This window comes from Haemaphysalis longicornis, unplaced genomic scaffold (assembly GCF_048455015.1).
Source record: "Haemaphysalis longicornis isolate Haplotype H1 unplaced genomic scaffold, Haemaphysalis longicornis Haplotype H1 scaffold_1, whole genome shotgun sequence".
Taxonomy (NCBI): Eukaryota; Metazoa; Arthropoda; class Arachnida; order Ixodida; family Ixodidae; genus Haemaphysalis; species Haemaphysalis longicornis.
Window position 1 is genome coordinate 363951985 of NW_027526203.1, and position 19341 is coordinate 363971325.

General features: G+C 48.0%; 1 protein-coding gene across 5 annotated transcripts in view; it reads right to left on the bottom strand.

The window, feature by feature from the left end:
• The window catches only part of LOC144155031 (mitochondrial import inner membrane translocase subunit Tim21), a 49951-nt gene extending 36149 nt beyond the window's left edge, over nucleotides 1-13802 (bottom strand). The window contains exons 1-4 of one of the 5 annotated variants that reach the window (XM_077686229.1): nucleotides 13420-13598; nucleotides 10974-11110; nucleotides 4940-5198; nucleotides 311-373 (exon numbers count right to left, since the gene is read on the bottom strand). In XM_077686229.1, coding sequence (XP_077542355.1) covers nucleotides 311-373; nucleotides 4940-5198; nucleotides 10974-11084 — 433 coding nt within the window. In that variant the 5' untranslated portion in view covers nucleotides 11085-11110; nucleotides 13420-13598. Of the gene's footprint in view, nucleotides 1-310; nucleotides 374-4939; nucleotides 5199-10973; nucleotides 11111-11489; nucleotides 11632-13419; nucleotides 13637-13760 lie in introns of those variants that run through there. The other 4 variants (XM_077686232.1, XM_077686230.1, XM_077686233.1 and 1 more) reach the window with 4 other exon arrangements.
• Between the last annotated feature and the right edge of the window lie 5539 nt (nucleotides 13803-19341).

Here is a 19341-nt window from a genome sequence, read left to right on the forward strand (position 1 = left end):
AGGAAGCTGTTTCTATTCACAACAGCTGGGATCAGCCCCGTACTGCACAACTTTTAATTATGCGTATCCCGGTACTGCAACAACAACCTATGAATGCTATAGTTGGTGCATATATTTGTATAGCTGCTTTATAAAGCAACTATAGGAAATACTAGGCTAGAGAGACAATGCATAAAGCTACATTAATTTAAAAAAAACGTAGTCAGAGCAGACTTTTATAAAGAGCATTGTTATTTTTCCTTTTTCAGGAGTTGAGATTACTTGCATTGCAAGCAGCCATAACTACGACCAACCAGCAATGTTCCCTTACCTGTAACTCCAAGTCCTGCAAGTATCACACCTAAGTAGCTTGCATCTTTCGTGCTCTGCTTCACTGCAAGAAAAAGAACATCTTGTTAATTACTGTGAAACCCTGTCCCAATGTACCTGCTTAAGCTACAGCTTATGATTTAAAAGCAGCCATGTCAGACCTCAATCCAGTGTTCCCAAATTTATCGAAATTGGTCAAGCCATTTTGTAAGTGGCACATCCATATCCTCACCAAATACGTATAGCCTAACAAGGTTCCGTAGTATTAAATGTAAACTGGATATAAGATTAGCATTATTATGCCAGTGGCCACTACAGACAGACTCATGTTCCCGAACATGTGCATAAATTTAAATATCAGGCACATGCAAACGCCATTTCTAATTACCCTCCCAGAATTGAGCTGCATTGTGGGTTTCATGTAGAGGTGTACAAATTTTCTAAACTTTGAATATTCCCGAATATTGATTGCTAATGGGTTCGATTCGCAACACTGCTTTACCTTTGAAGTGTTGGATGTTTCCGAATATTCAAAATTTACGAATAACAAAGGACTAAGAGTTGGCTTTGCCGCATGATGTGCAAAATTTAAAGCTTCACTGCATGGCATGTTTCTTATGGTCTGCCTTTACGCATGACACTGAAGCTGTGCAAAAAGCCCAAGACGTTTAAGTCTTGCGCGAAGCAACTTCGATGTATGTTAGCTGAAGTGGATTGTTACTTGTGTAACATTTATAAACCCAAAAGTAGTTTCCTGTCAATACAGTGAAGAATCAAGAGTGGAATAAAGTGAGGAATCAAGTATTATTACGAGTTCACATACCAGCCATTATCCTTCCTAGACCTTTTCAATGACTGAATGGACTAGTCAAATATACTTCCTTTTTTACCACATGTTGAGGAACCCGCATTTCTTGATGGCAATGTACGCTAAATACTTGTTCCATTGGTTTGCCAGGTTATCCACACCCTCTAAGTTTAAGTTTTGCACCATTTTTGCACCATTTTCTCATTAAGCCCCACTACATGAACCCTTGGATGTGTTAAGTCCTAACTGCCCATGTTATCATTTTCTTTTTTGTAGACATGTTTTAGAAGCTCTGTAAAGCTTAGAAGCTGTATACACACTAAAGCAAAGATAAACATTTTTGAAAAGTATTCTATTAGTTTCCCAGTCGGAACTAATTGTATTAGAACATATTCAATGCAATTCAGAGCCAGTTTTTACTATTCGTATTCAATTTGCAGTGCCAAGTTTGTTCAAGGCACCACTACTTTTAAGACAAGTGTTACCCCCTAGTGTACACATTCATGCAAGAGGCTGCCTCCTGTCTTTTATTTCTTTCCCTCATAATACAATAAAGTGTGGCTGTCACAAGGGTGAATGGGGGCAGAGTGTTGCCAATACTCTAGAAAACTTGTGTACGACCTCTAGCTGTCCATCACCCTCAGCACATTGCACACATCCCCTTTATTTACGCTACAGAATTTGCTGCTTCTCCTCCCCCATTTCAAAGATTATCTGCGCTCCTCAACTCAGAGCCTGAGAATTCTGAAAAGGATGCATAAAAGGTGATCATGTTCCTGTGCATTCTAAAACAAAGGCAGCTGCTGCATAGTATCGCAGCTACAGTGCCATATCTTGAGCTTGTGAACAGGGAATGTGCGCTTGTCATCTGCAAATTCTTCGTGACTTTGGTTGGTGCAAAGATCACATGCAGATGGTGCAGTCCTGTAACACGCGATCTTCCCACCAACCAGAAGCCAGAAGAATGTTTCAGGTAACAACCCTGAAGCAGCAGGGATTGGGAGTGCAGATAACATGCTGACAAATGCCATGCAGCACATGTCTTCTTTCTAAGTGTACACTGTTTCATAGCATACAAAGCCTTGGCTGCATTTTTTTCTTAATAGTGTCAAGGGACAGGTGCATACCCCATGGCGCCATGGCCTGGCACCGAAGACGATGAGGAATAGTCTGGCGTGCAGCCTGTGCTACCTGTCCCATGAGAATATTTTGGCCTTAGGGTGAAAGGTGTCACCTTTACATGAGTAAATAGAGTATCCTTTGTGGACCTTCAACTAAACCAAACATGGTATCTTAATAAGATGCCTACATGTTAAGCAGGCATGTTTACTTGTCAACTATATATGTTAATGTAAAGCCCTCTTCACTTGGTTTGAACTCTAGGCTTTTATTAAAGATTTAACTTCCTGCATCTGGTTTTCTGCTAGACCTTGTCACCATGCTCAAAATATCTACCAGACAAGTTTCCTGCCTTGAGGATCATTCCAAACCAATGTCTCTGATGTGATTTTTTATTATGTTAGATTTGATTTATAAATATTTATGGTAGTTAATGAAACGAATTTTGCAAAGACATTACTAGTAACACATGGTGTTCAGTCCCACAAGGGTCATTTTGGGTTCCATGTGCAATAAAATGTTTGGATCAGCTAAAGAAAAACTAACGGTGGAAAAAAACACCGACTGCATTTTACAAGACCTCATTTTTGAGCTTTTTATGAGTTATGAACAGCCCACCCATTGACTCCTGCCAAAAACTTGGTTGGTCAAAAAATCTAGGGGGAGTTTTATGTGTTAAAGCTACGTCAGGGCTATGAGGTGTGCCGTAGTGGAGGGGAACCTTTAAAGGGGCCATGCAGACAAAACACATGTTTGGTTCACACTAAAGATTGCCTGGTTAGAATCATACTGACACCACTTTTAACAGAAACTTCGTTCAAATAAGCTACATAATGAGGAAAAAAGGGAACGGCCATGTGACCCACTAGCTCATTTCCCGCAACAAAACCTATGATGTCGTATACCCAGCTGTGCGATTGGCTGAGGCCGGTAAAAGCAAATGCAAATTAGGCAGGGCTTATAAGCTTGCTGCTGAACGAGATATTTACGCTTAAATGTAGGGCACCTTCTTTTTATAGCAGTAAAAATTGTAGGGTCAACAATTAAAGTTATGAACGGACACGTAAACACCAAAGCAGTTAGTGCGGTACTTTGCCGGCTGACACTGCCTAACACAGCCGTCAGACACGCTGGACTTGTCTGACACAACACTAACTGAAATAAGCGGCACGGTCACTTACATGACCATGTTTGTCGAGTCATAGCTTACGTATTAGGAAGCGATTAGCATAAACCATAATAAAAATATGGCAGGAACAGAAGTCCGGCCAGAAGCAAAGTGCAAACACTGGCACTTCAGCGGTTTTGCAGTGTCATCTATGAAAGTGGGCGATAAATAAGATAACCAAATGGCCGCCTGTGAGATAGTGGCAGCTATGGTCAGCAGGCTATATTTAGTTTCAAGGCCCTGCTCTGGATATGTCATTGTCGACAACACGAAAACACACTATTTAGTGGGGAACTGAAATTTTGGCTTAAAATGTTTAATTTCTCAGTGAATAAAGCACCGTTTGCTGCCGGACAAGTGCTAAGGGCACTATAAAACACTAAATCTTTCGAATAAAAGAAACTTGTATTTTGTCTGCATGGCCCCTTTAATGTGTGCCAAAATCTCAACAAATGGGCATTGCACAAGATTTTTTAATTTGACATATTCGACACGAAAAGTCCAAAATTGGCTCTCTCAGTTCTTTTTATATATATACACAAAGAGTGCGAGTTAATGAGTGCTTGTATGCAACAATTAGTAGGAATTACTAAGTACATTCACAGGTGGCCCCAATAAATTCCAAAACAGTGACCCCAAAAAGCCATGATATCACTGTTCCCTGCACTAAAATACATCGTATGTGTATGTAACCTTAGCAGAAGCTCTGCATGGCGCACGCGAGCATGTGGCATGGATGGCTTCAGAAGCAATGTAGAAAAGTAGCGCAAAACGCTCATAGTGACTACAGAAATACTAAAAATAAATAATCATTTCTTCATTTAGCACAAGAATCACACACGTCAATATTTCTAACACATGCATTGCATAGCCTTTCAAACTTATAACAGAACCACCCCAGCATGCAATTTGTGGCTTGACACAAAATAGAACAGACTTCCTCCATAAACCTCACAATTTATTGCGAGAAACAATTTTGGGGGGTAGTATATCTGCTTCAAAATATTTCCGACACCCATACAACCACAAGCAACAAAAATATTTTTGAAGCAGCTCAAACTCACTAATAAACAAAAAAACTTGCATTTTAGGTTTTCAATTTCTGACAAATGAAAAAATTCCCTGCAATATTTTTTGTCATACTTCTTTGATATCAAACTCCAAAGACACGGTGAAAAACCCACAATGTACCTATCAAACCACACTACTTATGAACTGTTGAAGTGCATTAATAGTTGTGTGCTTGGCAACAAAACAGAACTCATGAGACCAAACAGTTCTTCATCACAGAAAATATTATGGCAAAGAGTTGCCTGCTTTGGCATAAAGAACACTGAATTTTCTTCTATCCCAGAATAGTCCATGTCACCTGTGCAAAGTTCAGCACAGGATGACTCCTGAGAAATCGGTAGATAGGACGACAATTATTATTTTTTATGAGGCCAGAGGAGGTTTGTCGCTCGCTCTATCAGCAGCGAAGTTTGTGAACTCAACTATCACACAAGCAAACGAAAGCCATGAAAGGTGTCAGTCACCTTTCTGGCCCAAAGTAAGTTGCCCAGCGTCTGCATCCTTGGCTTCAGAAAGTGCACTGGTGTTTTTGTTGGTGGTCGTTGATGCGGGCCGCAGCCACAAAACAGCAGGACGAAGTCCAGCGAGCTTGAGCAGCATGCCATCCTTCTCACTCGACTGCAGTTGTCCATTTACAGAGCGATGGGCCAGGCTTGAAAAGCTCCTGAAACCTTTGGCTTTGCAGCCTGTCACCAGGACTTGAACTTTGGATGTAAGCGTCATCTGAATGGGAAAACAATTCACTTCATGAACACAGCAGCATGAGCAATTTTTTGCCAGGCTTCTGAAAGCTATATGCTCATTGACTCAGAAATTACTGCAGCCCACAACACAGTGATTAAGTTGAACAAGTGATTATCATTTTTTTCCCTGAGTGTCAATGCCTTCCCTAAGGTATGTAATAACCAGACAGAAAGTCAAGACAGCACTTCAGCCACAAATTTAACTAGGAAGAAAAATTGTTTTTTTAGTTTTAGTACCAGGCATGCTATGTGAAAATGTATAGAAAATGTATAATGAGAGATTAATGCAGCATAAAGCAGTTAATAGGGCACTAAAGAAACGACACAAGTATCCCTGTACCGATAGGTTGCTGCACCTAGCTTCCAACTAAACTACATTTTGGGACCATATTGACTTCATTCACCAGAAAACAAAAAAAATGTAGGAATTGGTGAGTTATCCCCAACTTTTTTCCACTCTATGGCCTTTACTGTCGGAAGTCACGAAGACAGTTTAGCAGACTGTTAAAAAGCTAGAACCTTGAACTTGGCATATAATTATGACAGTCTAAATGCACCTGGCAACTTCTGGTGCACAGTTTATGCCACTGCTACATTGGGAAGAGCTGTGACAAAATATGCTAAAGGATAGATAGGACATCTTACATAAACATTAAATGTTGACCTTCAAGTAAACGAACTACCTTTTGTAGCCAAACTAACGTTGAGAAAGCTATAAAATGACAGTGTTTATATTAAAACAATTCAATTTGCCTTTAGTGTATCTAATATAGCCAATACAATCAACAAGCACTTAGGACAGGAGATGCAGCAAAGCAACCAGAGGCACTCATCTTAAAGTGGGAGCAATCTTGATTCAAATGACTGCGCACAAAAGTGATTGTAGCTGCAGGAACACATGCGATATGGAGAATAAAAACTCTGCCAGGTGCCATGAAAGCTCTGCCACGTGCCAGGCGAGCAGCCTTTAAGGAAGTCCTTGAGGAGCCATGAAGACTAACTACAAGCTTGGTTCACTCAAGACTGTGACAAGTGTGTGGCGCCCCCCATCCCTGATATTCGTTGGCCGCTAAGTTCAGTGGCCCCACCAGGCTCGGTGGGCAACCTTGTGTGTGGCCGGGCAATAAACACCTCCGAGCACGGCTGCTCGAGGGTCAGTCACCGTCACCACCAGCACGCTGCATGTCGTCTCTCGGCTGGAGGGTACCCCTACCCTCCCAGGTTCACGAACGCGGGACTAGATCGTGACACTGGCGACGAGGGAAGAAGCCCGCGGAGCGGCCGAAGCCACCGTGAACGCCGCCACCGAGAACGCCGAGACACCGCCCCCTCAAGCCAGCCGCCATTACGCCATGCCGCTGTACGGGAGGCTCGAGCCGTTCGAGGGTGAAGGGTCCGCCTGGCCGGTCTACGAGGAACAAGTCGGCGTGTTTTTCCGGGCTAACGACACACCCGAGGCGAAACAGCGCGACATCTTCCTGGCCAGCTGCGGGACCCGCGTCTTCGCTCTCCTGCTCGACCTGCTCAAGCCGGCCACGCCGCACGACAAGTCGCTGGGTGAGCTGCTCGCGACGCTACGCTCGCACTACAGCCCGGCTCCGTCGACGCTAATGGAGCGTTTTCGCTTCAATAACCGGAGCCGCCGAGACGGAGAGACGCTCGGGCAGTTCGTCGCAGCGCTGCGAGGGTTGGCGAGCGGCTGCGCCTTCGGGGAGCAGCTCGACTCGCTGCTCCGGGACCGTTTCGTCTGCGGCATCAACGACCCCGCCATGCAGACGCGACTCCTGGAGCTTCCCGACCCCTCGTTGGACGACGCCGTGAAGGCAGCGCTGGCGATGGAGGCTGCGGCCAAGGACGCGGGCGAGCTAGCACGTGCGGCCGGCTCATCGTCGGCGGAGGCGGCGGTGAACAAGATGGCGGCACGGCATGGCAGGTGCGTTCGCTGCGGTGGTGACCACCCCCCATCCCAGTGCCAGTTCGCGCAAGCGGAGTGCTTTGCGTGCGGAAGAACTGGGCACATTGCTCGGGCGTGCCAAGGGGGGACGACGGCGGACGGACGGAAGCAGCAGCCGGCGCCGAGCACAGGTTCCGCGCCAGCCCACGGCCGAGGGAGTCGGCGCAAGGGTAGGCGGCAGGGGCGTGCGGCAGCAGTTTCGGGTGCAGCGGCTAGGCTTCACGTCGTGGCCGAAGACCCGCAGATGTTCGACATGTGGCACGCGGCCACAGTGCAGCCGCCGGTGCCACCATACTGGCTGACCGTCGAAGTCTGCGGGCGCCCCATCTCCATGGAGCTGGACACAGGGGCCAGTGTGTCTGTCATGGCCGGGAAAGTATTCAGACGCACCTTCCCTGGCGTGGCCGTCGAGGCGTCGGGCGTCATGCTGCGCAGCTACTCCGGACAGCTCGCCCAAGTCGAGGGTAAAGCCCAGGTCAGCGTCCGCCTTGGCGACAGGGAGACCACCCTTCCCCTGTACCTGACCAAGGGGCCGTCACCGACGCTGCTGGGCCGGAACTGGATCCTGGCGTTGGGCGTGAGGCTGCCGGAGTACCAGGAAGCAGTGCATGCAGTGGCAGACGGCCCGAGCCTCCTGACCAAGTTCGAGGCCCTGTTCCAGCCCGAGGTGGGGACATTCACCGGCCCGGCGGCAAGCGTTGAGGTGCCAGAGGGAGCACTGCCCCGTCCAGCCCGACTGCATGGACGGCGTCATCGAGCAGCTGCTGCACCGGCGAGAGGCCGGCACCAACGGCGTCGGGGTGCTGGGCACCAACGGCCGCCTGCTGCACCTGGTGGTTCTGGGTGCCAGGGTCAGTGCCCAGAAGGTGGCGCAGGCTATGCGGCAGGTGCACCCGCAGGGTTTCCGGCTCGACGTCAAGGCCCAGTACGCGCTGGATTTCAAGATCGACGGCGACGTGGGCCTGCCGCACAACTCGTTCCACACGGAGCCCCTGCCCCACAGCTGCCTGTGCGTGTACACCAGCCAGCCGGGGCTGGAGTACATCCGCGAGAGCCTCGAGAAGACCCTGCTAGCCAACCTGGAGCAGGAGGACCGGCTGCCCTTCCACGGCCTGCCCCTGGTCATGGTGTTTGCGGGCCAGGGGGACTGCCTGCGCGAGGAGGGCATCAACCGGGCCAAGAGCCTGCAGTGCCCCTTCGTGGACGACGGCGGCGGCCTGGACCCCGTGCGGCTGGAGCAGGCGCTGTGCGCGCTGGTGGAGAGCATCGAGCGGCTGCACATCTACCAGGCGCTGCCCGCGGTCGCGGGGCCCCGGCTGGACATGCGGCTGATGCTGTGCATGCTGTGCGGGGGCCCGTACGCGCCCGAGCAGGTGCTGGCGCAGCCGGGCTGCCTGGCCACGGGCCCGCTGCACTGCCTCAGCCCGGACTCCTTCAAGGGGAGCCAGCTTCACCGACCGCTGCCAGCACAGCACCAGGGGCTGGTGCTACTCGCGCCACTGCGGCACCACGCTCAAGTCCTTCGACACCTGGAAGGCTGACAGCTGGTGCGAGTGTGACACAGGCAGCACCTAATGCTGCCACAACGGCCTCGACACCTGTGCTCCGGCGGAGTGAGAGACTGCGGAGACCTCCGGACTGGTACTTGCCGGGGGGACAGGTGTTGTTTTGTGTTTGTGTAGGACAAGCAAACTTGGGGGTGAGGGGTGTGACAAGTGTGTGGCGCCCCCCATCCCTGATATTCGTTGGCCGCTAAGTTCAGTGGCCCCACCAGGCTCGGTGGGCAACCTTGTGTGTGGCCGGGCAATAAACACCTCCGAGCACGGCTGCTCGAGGGTCAGTCACCGTCACCACCAGCACGCTGCATGTCGTCTCTCGGCTGGAGGGTACCCCTACCCTCCCAGGTTCACGAACGCGGGACTAGATCGTGACAAAGACTATTTTGTACCAATAACCATAATGCCGATTTTAACGCAAACTTTTAACAACTAAGCTAGATATTCCTCAAAACAGATGAAGCAGAGGTGACTCACTGGCCACTTTCTTGCCAGTTCCTAATGACATCCACGGGAGAGAGACAAGGAGAAAAACTTTATTTGAACTGAGCTCGCTTATGATTGTGGAATGGCTCCTGCTGTTAGCTTGGTGGCGATGAGTGCAACTAGTTGGACCAGGGAGGTTTGAACCTCTAGGTCAGAGCTGCCCAAAGCTTCCTCCCATAGCTCACCAGAGTTAATGGAAGGGAAGGGGTCTTCAGTACACTTCTACACAGAGTGTGAGAAAGTGGCAAGGGTGTCACATTAAGGCAATTAGGGGGAGGGGGGAGATCGGGAGGGATGAATGCGATGCAATACTGCCTGGAAGGGCAGGGAAGAGGTTTAGAGGAGCCGCCATGGTCGTTCATGCCTGTATACGAGCTGTGTGGGTGCGCCAAGGGATATGTGCAGTGAGCAAGGTGGAAAAGCGCGACTGGATCGTGAAAGGTAGGCTATCCCTAGCAGATCGGGCTCCATGAACTTGTTTGTGTGATAGGGTTTGCAGACCAAAGCCACCCCCCAGAAACAGTGACTTTACGATTGTGGTAGTGCCTCTAGTTCCATTTGACCACATCATTTGAATGCTAATGTGCCGTTAACAAATTGCTAACTCTGTTTTTAGTATTTCCTCTATTGTAGCATCGCTGATGTGTAATGCAAAATTAGAAAGTTCCTCAATCTTTCTTACCTTCCTTAGATTCAAAAAACACCTTTAGGTGTTGGAATGGAGTTATGCGAGTTACAAATTGAACAAGTTGTATTTTGTCTCTGTGGCCCCTTTAGGCGAGTCGTTCTGGACTGAAAACCACTGCCACACTTGCAGTGTTTGCTGGCAGCCGCATAACAAAAAAATTTTCTCGACTTCATGAATCCATGCTCTGTTTAACTTTGACTGCAGGTGTCCTGTTGAAACGGCAAGTGACTTTAAATACTGAGACGTGCTTCGCCTTACTGCCAGTCTCTTGCCCAACCTAAAGAGAAAGCAAATATTACGCAAGGACCAGCGATCATTTTAACTGCTTGTATTGTTGTAAGCATTTTGTAAGCATTTAGCTTATCAGCTTTTCCCAGCAGACGACGCAGTTAGCTACAGCTGAGCACCTAAAGCATGTCTTTGCACCATTGTTTTAAGTGCTATGACGATCACACTTATGGGGAACACCATAGCGCGTGGCGCTAGCTACTACCAGAGCTTCCTAACGGCACCGTGCAAAAACAGCTCGCATGTGCAATGTGGGGGTAGGGAGATTAGAGTCATTGCGCGCATCCCGCCATCAGGTGGCAGCGCATCATCTGCTAGTTACCTGCTGCCGGCGTTAAATGAGCACCTGATGTTGCCAGTGGCCGTGAACAGCAATAATAAATAGTGCGCCTCTGAAGAAGTTTAGTGCTTTTTTTTTCTGCAGAGACGCAACGATTTGATACTGGCAATCAAGAACACATCTCGGTCTTTCCTTCAGATGCACATCACCATTCTGCCGCCTTGACGTTCACAAGCATAAAACGTCACCGCGAGCTGCTGGATCTATTTCATGCGCAGCCACCGCACGCATCGTATGGGAGTGTGATCTTCCAGGAAAATTTCATATTTGTGGGCGTAAATATGCAGAAAATATTGGTTATTTTGTAACACGTTTTATGCCAGTAAAGTGGGGATGCACGCTGCTATTTGTGGTGCGTGTTTCAATTTTTATCAACAAGTTTCCATCGTTTTCCTGAAGTTTCACTGTCTGAAAGACGCTGTAAAATGGGCAAGCAATCACACCAGCAACAGAAGGGCCGTAGGATCTCCGTATGGCAAGGGTCCCGAAGAAGACAGGCGTCGGATCAGCGATATGTTTTGCAATCCGTGGCAACGTTTTATGCTTACGAGCATCAAGGCAGCAGAGTGGTGATGTGCATCTGAGGAAAAAACCGCAATGTGTTCTTGATTTCCAGTATCAAATCATTGTGTCTTTGCAGAAAAAAAAAGCACTAACCTTCTCCAAAGGCTCACTATTTATTATTGCGGTTCAGAGCCACTGGCATTGTCGGCTGCTCGTTTAGCGGCGGCAGCAGGTCAGTTGTGGACGACGCGCTGCCGCCTGATGACGCGATGTGCGCGATGAGCTCTGTACTTTACCTACCCCCACAACGCGCATGCGCACTGTTTCCGTGCGGCGCCGTTAGGAAGCTCTGGTAGTATTAGCTCGCGGAACACGCTCCCACGTTCCCGCTAAGTGTGATCGCCATAGTACTTTTCAAATAATGCTCAGATCAACAAGTTATGCGTCAGGAATACCTGAAAAAGTGGAAGGTGTTGATGACCTCATACATCGGCCACATTTTTCACAACTTGAAGAGGATTAAGGAGCTACTGAACGTTGAAGTGGTTTCCTTTCAGACCCAATAAGCTGAACAAGTTGCTGAACCCAATGACAAAGCTGAAAGTGCATACCAAGAATGAACAGTCCCCCAAACAAACACCAAACACAAGTTTGTTAATTGTATGAAAAAGTGTATAGCGTCTCATCGTGTGGCAGGCATTATGCAGGCCAAACCGAGATATGCCTGCACGGCCACTTTCGTGAATGCTCCCAACAGCTTCCAAAACCAAAACAGAGTAAACCTCCATCTACCGACCAGAACGTGGAGACGTCAGCCTCCTCTTGGAAGGGGCGTTACTGCCAGCGGAATAGTCATTCGCAATGTCCAACACTGCGATTATTTCCATATTATATAACACAAGAACACTACCAAAAAAAGCAACAGAGCTAACTTCTAACTTAAACTACTTTCCTTAGTTGTTTGCTCACATCTTTGCAACAGAAGGTTTTGGCCGGTTTTTCAAGGGAGTGGAGTAGCCATACAAAGCTTCCCAAAGTGAGCATCAGCCCAAAACATTTCGGTCCCAAAGAATGATCAGCATAATCACAAAATTTCAGACATTAACAACAGCATCAACGCATGCAACAGCTTAATAGATAGATTGATTGAGCACCAACAAGCTCATTGGTGGATAGAACAAAAAAACCAGCATACACTTGAAACACACCTCACCCCCAATCATTTTTCACATTGGCTGAGCTCCCATGTATGCAGGAGTGCATCTGAACTAATGTGGTGCAATGCAACAGCCCCGAAAAGCTGTCGGTCTTAATGACAGCGACGACACAGAGGTCCATCTGCTGCTATGGCAATGATGATGTTGAGTTAAACAAGCCCCTATGCAGCCAGCATGCCTGATTGTTGGGTCTTGGCATGGTATATATGTGCTTTCGATTTTAATAAATCTTTCAGTTGATAGTAAGCACTGGTGTCGTTTCCCTTTCTCGCCCCTGTGTCTGTTTGCGCTTAAGTTTCACTCATGGGCATTCCTAGTCCGTGGTGGGCAGCTACTATCCATTCTTAGCCAATGCTCCTCGTGGGCACGCGCAAAAAAATACACCAGCAGGTTCTGAAGTAATCATCGCCTTTTTTTTTTTTTTTTTTTTTTGACACGAGATCATTTTGTAAACCTATTTTACACTTCGATCACAGCTTTCTCCAGGTGAAGAAAAATTGTCAACTCAGGATCGTTATATTACGCGCCCTGGCGTTTTAACAACCTCTAAAATTTGGGTAAGGAACTCCTCTGACTCCCCTTCATAAGAGTTGTACCACAATGGGCATCCTCGATTTACCGGTCCTGGACGATCCGCAGACAGTCCAAGGACTGTGTTCCGACCGAAAGTCCCATAGGAATACATGGGAAAATCGAGCGCTGGATCGCGTCTCGGGCAGTTTGCGGACGATCCGGGACTGATAATCGAGGAGGCCCAATGATTACCGCCCTGGCTTCGGAAACGGTGGGACTGGGATTCGATCCTCTAGAACTGACAACTCGTGGTGATAAGCGGAAAGGGTAACAGCATCTTCAAAAACACGCAGTGAACAACCTTGAAGGCACACACCATTCTTTTTAAATGTTAATTTTATTACTTGCAGGGTTTTTCTTTCTGCGATCACGACACAGAAGAGGTATTTGCCTTTTCTGTGCTCGACTACGAAGTTCCAAAGAATTCCGAAACTCACACTTGCACAAGAGGATCTGCATTATTACGCGTTACTTGGCAAAAACTGGTAAAACAGGAAAACATCTAAATAATTTGTGCATAGTAAGAATAGCTCCACCAGTTGAACAATGTCGAAGAAGATTACTAAGTCTAAAAACGCTAGGATTTTGTACTCACGACGGGTGTCCGAAGACAAGCTGACTCTAACTTCTTAAGTTTTGATAATATTTCACATCAGCCCAAAATAATGAACACATGGGACTGCGAAGACTAGATACGAGCAAAAGTTTGCAAGCACGGGGAAACGCACGATGCCCACAGGACGACCTGTTTACAAGAAGTTAATAAGCGCAATGTCAGCAGTGTTGCCTATCTATTTTCGAGAAACCCCCAAGCTAGCCCCGCAGTTTTTACTACAGTTTTTAACTTGTCTCATTGTTGAATAAGTCACACTAATACAGTAAAAAATCGCCACAACAAGCCATAGGTAAAACAATCAGTGCAGAAAAAAAACTCACTGGTAAACGATTATCTCTCCCGTGCATGGGGCAGAGGCAAATGTTAATCCATTCCCGCGCTTATTTAAAACAAGGATGCGTGCTTTCCTTTCCTTCATGGATGCATGCCCGTGCGCCGTGGGATGGAAGCAATCCACGTTTCCTCAATGGAAGCAATCAAAGTGCTGATGCCGAGGGGATATGAGGCAGGAGTCGTGGAGGGCTATGAAATAAATGACGAATACCACCTGCGTTCTTCAGCGTGCACAAATCACATGCCTTGGCGTCTAGCGCAACCCTGCGCTGCAGCTGAGGGGATCTCGCTTGTCGTAGAATTCCACAGCTGCTACTGCAGGGAAACGTTGCGCAAAAAAAAAAAAAAAAAAACAGACAAGCGCAGAAAGACGTGGTGACGGGGAGACAAGCAGGGGCGGATCCAGGTGCCTACTTTGGGGGAGCGTTCCTTTCCTCCATGTCCATAATGCTAGGAAGGGGGTGGGGAGGGTGCAACCGACCAAAATGTCATGATTTGTTCTCGGTTTCACGTCAAGTGTTTTTTTTTTTTTTTTTCATCAACATATCCTTCAGACAACCATGCGACCGATTTAAAAATGCTCCCTCTGATCGCTGCCACGCGATACTCTTTGAACGGGAACAATTAGCTGTGGGGAAAACGCGATTAGCACGCTCCCACTAAGGCGGAGGTTGCGTTAGACGATATCACGCCCAACGTTACTCTGAAACGTTGATGATGCTCAACAGAAAGTTAGAAGTGAGGGGCGCTTTGCTCGCCGCGGACAGCGATGGTCCCGACCGCGGTCTAAAAAATTACACGTGCCGAAAAATCAGTGCCGATGGGGTGTGGAAGGAGAAGGGGGATTATTTAGTGGCTTTTATGGGGGTTGGTGGGGGGTGGCAATCACCCCCACCCCCTTCCCTGGATCTACCACTGGGCACAAGACGCTTGTGCCCGACCCGTCTTCTGAACTTGCCCGTTTTTTGCGCTACACAAAGCTATGGACCACCGATACCAACTAGCCCAAACCGAAGCTCTATTAAGGTTAACTGATACATCATAACTAGTAAAAACTCGACAAAAAATGTTGATAGAGTCCAATATTCGATATGCTTGCCTGAACAGCAAAATTTGGTGACATAAAATGGACCTTTTTCCAGTAGCGATCTGCGCATGCGCGGGCTGCCGGTCCGCCATTCTTGGCAGGCGCCTCGGGCAAAATAAACAAAAGGGCGCCCCTCAGTTCTCTGCTTAGGTTTTCTTTTTTCTCTCTCTCTTTAGCCACCTCGTGGTGGGTTCGTACGTGCACACAATAATGGCTTTCTAAGAAAAGGGGCAAAGACGTTTGAGGCTGACCACGCTGCCATCACATGGCTGCCAGTGAGGGGGTAACGAAAATGAAAAAAAAAAAAAAAAACAGAAAAGGGGCGCTTCGAACACTGCAGATTAGTCACGGAACGTGCGCCTGCTTTGATGACATTCATGTGAAAGGTAGGGGTGACGGGTGAGTGCGGGAGAGACTGCAGTTCCAGGATATTTTGTGAACGAGTTCTCCGAAAGCTTAACAATGTTGGGGGAGTGCCTTACTGCCATTTTTAGTTCGCCGTGGTGGCCGCCAGAGGGACCGGTACTAGAAAAAGGTCCATAAGCTGTACATAAGCTAGTGAATATGGGGGGGGGGGGTCACTTATACTCACCCCGCACTCTTTGTTGTTGAACTGATGCGCGGTAGCGCCGAATCGCAGTATCGAAAGGCAGTATCGAAAGGCAGTATCGAAAGGACACGAATGAAAAAGGTCAGTGGCTACAAAATCTGTTGCTGCTGTAGCAACCGCACCAAAATGGCAGTCGTGATAGAAAATCAGATATAATTTCACAAGAACAGACCAACCAACCGGAGAGGGGATATCCGCCTTAAAGGGGCCGCGCAGACAAAATACAAGTTTGTTTTATTCGAAATATTTGGTTCTTTATGGTGCCCCCAGCGCTTGACCGGCAGCAAACAATGCTTTATTCAATAATAAATTAATCAATTTAAGTTAAAATTTTGATTCTCCCGCCAAATCGTGTGTTTTGTGACGTCCGCCATGACGTAACAGGGACGGATCTTCAAGCGAACTGTGTGTTTAGTCTGCATCGTACTGGGGAGCTTTACCGCCAGTCCTCCTAACCCTACTGCGCTGCACCGCTTTCTGCCTTTGTTGCTTCTGCCTTTGTTGCCTCTGCGTAAGACAACGTCGCTTACGCCAATCGGCCAGTGTCGTGCGAAACAACCCCAAAGCGCCGCACTGCTGTGCAGTTATAACAAGCACCCGCCGCGGTGGCTCAGTGGCTAAGGCGTTGCGCTGCTGAGCACGAGGTCGCGGCTTCGATTCCAGGCCGCGGCGGCCGCTTTTCTGATGGAGGCGAAAAGCAAAAACGCTCGTGTGTACGAGATTTCGGCGCACGATAAAGATCCCCAGGTGGTCAAAATTAATCCGGAGCCCTCCACTACGGCGCGCCTCATCGCCTGCGTTGCGTTGGCGCGTTAAACCCCACAATCAATCAATCAATTATGAAATGTTCCTCGTCGTCGTCTTGGCGGGCTTGTTACTTGCGCTCGGCTTCTCCGGCGGCAGATCCTGACGCATGAGCTCGCCCTCGAATGACGTCAACCCTCTTTTCGCAAGCAGCTGCAAACCTAGTCTTTACCAGGGACACACAGGGGGTTCCATCGTTCACAGGAGCCTTATCATCTATCGTGCGGTTTGGATGCTTGTTTTCCGGGGTTTTTTTTAATGAATACTGAACATAATTCAGAATGAAGAATGCTGTGTGCTGATTGCAAAGAAATATTGCGCTGGGCTTCTCTGGCGGCAAATGCTGGGTCCTGCCAGCCTGACGCATGCGCTCGACGTCTTGGGCAAGAACTTCTGTACTCCTTTGAAGGACGTGACCTGAACATTTGCGTATGATTGCAGGGGATACATGTGCAGCTTTCCCGCTCATGGCAGTCCTTTCAACAGTGATTACTCTGCAATTTTTTAGCGAAATGAAAAGTTCTTTTGCACAGCTAATATTTGGGGTGAATACTTGCTTTGTGCACAGTTTCCAGTCGCGCACGTTGCGCGACTGGGTTTGTGAGCCATGGGAACTATCCCACAGAAATGCATGGGGAGTTAGATTTGACAGCGAATTACACAAAAAATATTCAGAAACCTGAAATGTTCTTTTAGCGCTTTAACCTTCACGTGGACTTCTAGCTTTATGCCAAATATCATTTTCCTAAAGTGACCCGCCGCGGTGGCTCAGTGGCTAAGGCGTTGCGCTGCTGAGCACGAGGTCGCGGGTTCGATTCCCGGCCGCGGCGGCCGCTTTTCTGATGGAGGCGAAAAGCAAAAACGCCCGTGTGTACGAGATTTCGGCGCACGATAAAGATCCCCAGGTGGTCAAAATTAATCCGGAGCCCTCCACTACGGCGCGCCTCATCGCCTGCGTTGCGTCGGCGCGTTAAACCCCACGATCAATCAATCAATTTTCCTAAAGTGGTTTTTCTAGGTTTCCGAGAGGTTGTAATTTTGAGCGAGAAAGCTGGGTATGAGGTGTATTCGTGCGCGCACGCACTGCGCTCCTCAGCTGAAGTTCGCTCCACACTGACGTGGGCAGTGGATGACGCGCATAATATAACTGGATCGTGATTGCGCTAAATGGCATGTCGACAGTGTCGCTCATGAGGAGAGGCATGCCCTGATCTACTCTGTTGTCTGCTTACTAACCCCTGCCTCCAAATTCGTCTACAAAGAACATATATGTGGGCGCTCTAGTAAACGTCCCTGTCAACAACTATGCACCAATATACTTGTGGTTTTTCTCATGGGAGACCAGCTCGTCCTTAATAGGCGAGGGTTATGCGCACGTCGGCATTCGCGTAAACGCAAGCACTACGCGTTTACTGTCACATACTTTCTGATCGTTGTCTACGCATGCAGGAATAGGTGAGATTTGCGCTTTCACGGCCCCACTCACATGCCGACGATTTGCGGTATCCACCCAAATGCATTTTTATCTTCCGTGTGCATCGGCAGATGAATGCATGATGAATGCAATGAAGGTTCGCTCAGTTGAATTCAATTTTCCGCGTTCGCAGTGCTCGAGCGCCATCTGTTGGACCCTTTTGTTTGTTCGGTGCTGGGCGCAACTCAAGCTCCAGTTCGAGCTCCGTCGTTTTAATGTCCGCATTTATCTCTCCCCTCTTCGATGCCGTTTTAATGCGCTGTTTTTTTTTTTATTTGCCAAGTTTAAAACCAATTCCACGCGTATTTTCATTAAAAGAACGCTGCCTGCTACTCTCAAGTTACGTGTTTACGTTTTGTTTTAAATATGCGTAATGTTTTCTTTGCACTGAGCAATGCTGACACGCCACCAGTTTTAGTGGTTCGGAAAGGTCTTGCCTATACATACAAAATCCTTTTACTGCTTTTTGGCCGGCCGGTTGAATCGAGAGCTAGACAAAGGATAGACAAAGGGCAGACATAGGACAGACAAAGGACAGACAAAGGACAGACAAAGGATAGACGGCGGGCGGACGAGCAGGCAGGCAGGCAGGGAAGTGCCCGATGATTTTTTTCGTTAACATTGAAAAGAATGTAATTGTTAAATGCTGCATCACAAAAGTCCCAACAGAGCTTCCGCTCTCAAAATCTGGGCACGAATTCACGTTTAGGCATGAATTTCAGAAAGCGCTTTCCTCCCTGCAGGTTGGACACATAACAATAAGTTTACCCGGAGAACATCTTTCTTGTTTCTTTTTTTTAGTGTTATCCTGGTTCAAAAAAAAAAAAGAAAAAAATAGAAACCTCTCTTTTTCCTAAATTTTAACAGCGGAGCTGTTGCACAAGCCGTAAGTTCGGTGTTGCAGGAAAAAAATACCAAGAAAATGCCGAGCGCTCGTGAACGCGGGCACTGCGGCGACCACGGAGCGTCCTCGGCACGCGCAGTGGCTTTAGCAAAAAATAAAAAAGCTGGTAAAAACCTCGAGGAGCGAGAAAACGCCCAGCGCTGGTGAGTGCGCGCCTCGCGGCGACCGCTGAGTCCCCGGCTCGCGCAGTTGCTTTAGCAAAAAAGAAACTCCAGAGCTGTTGTCAAGCGCTACCGCGCATCTAAAAAATACTCCAGCGCTAATGCTAAAGATGAAAAGGCACCCTGCTTGGGAGGTCACCGCGGCCGCCGCATTCCCTAGTCTCCATTATGTATAATTGGAGACATGGCTTCGAGTGTGCCAATCCTTCCCGAGACGACTTGCAGATCCCGCCACCGCTGCCTCGAGTCGACGACGAAGAGCTGTTGGAAGTATATATAATGCTGAGGATGACTTTGCATCCACTATTCGCCGCGAAGAAGACGAATACCTAGTCAATGCATGGCACGACGATTACTAGCACCGCAAATATGCAAATAAACGATGATACTGAAACTTAACTATGTGTCCGGCAATGCTCACCTACAACAGCTTCGCCATTCAAGTCTTGCGCGAGAGTGCAAGCTTTCCTGATTTTTTTTTTCAACCGTTCACGCGTCTCTAACACAGGTAAGACTCCTGATCTTACC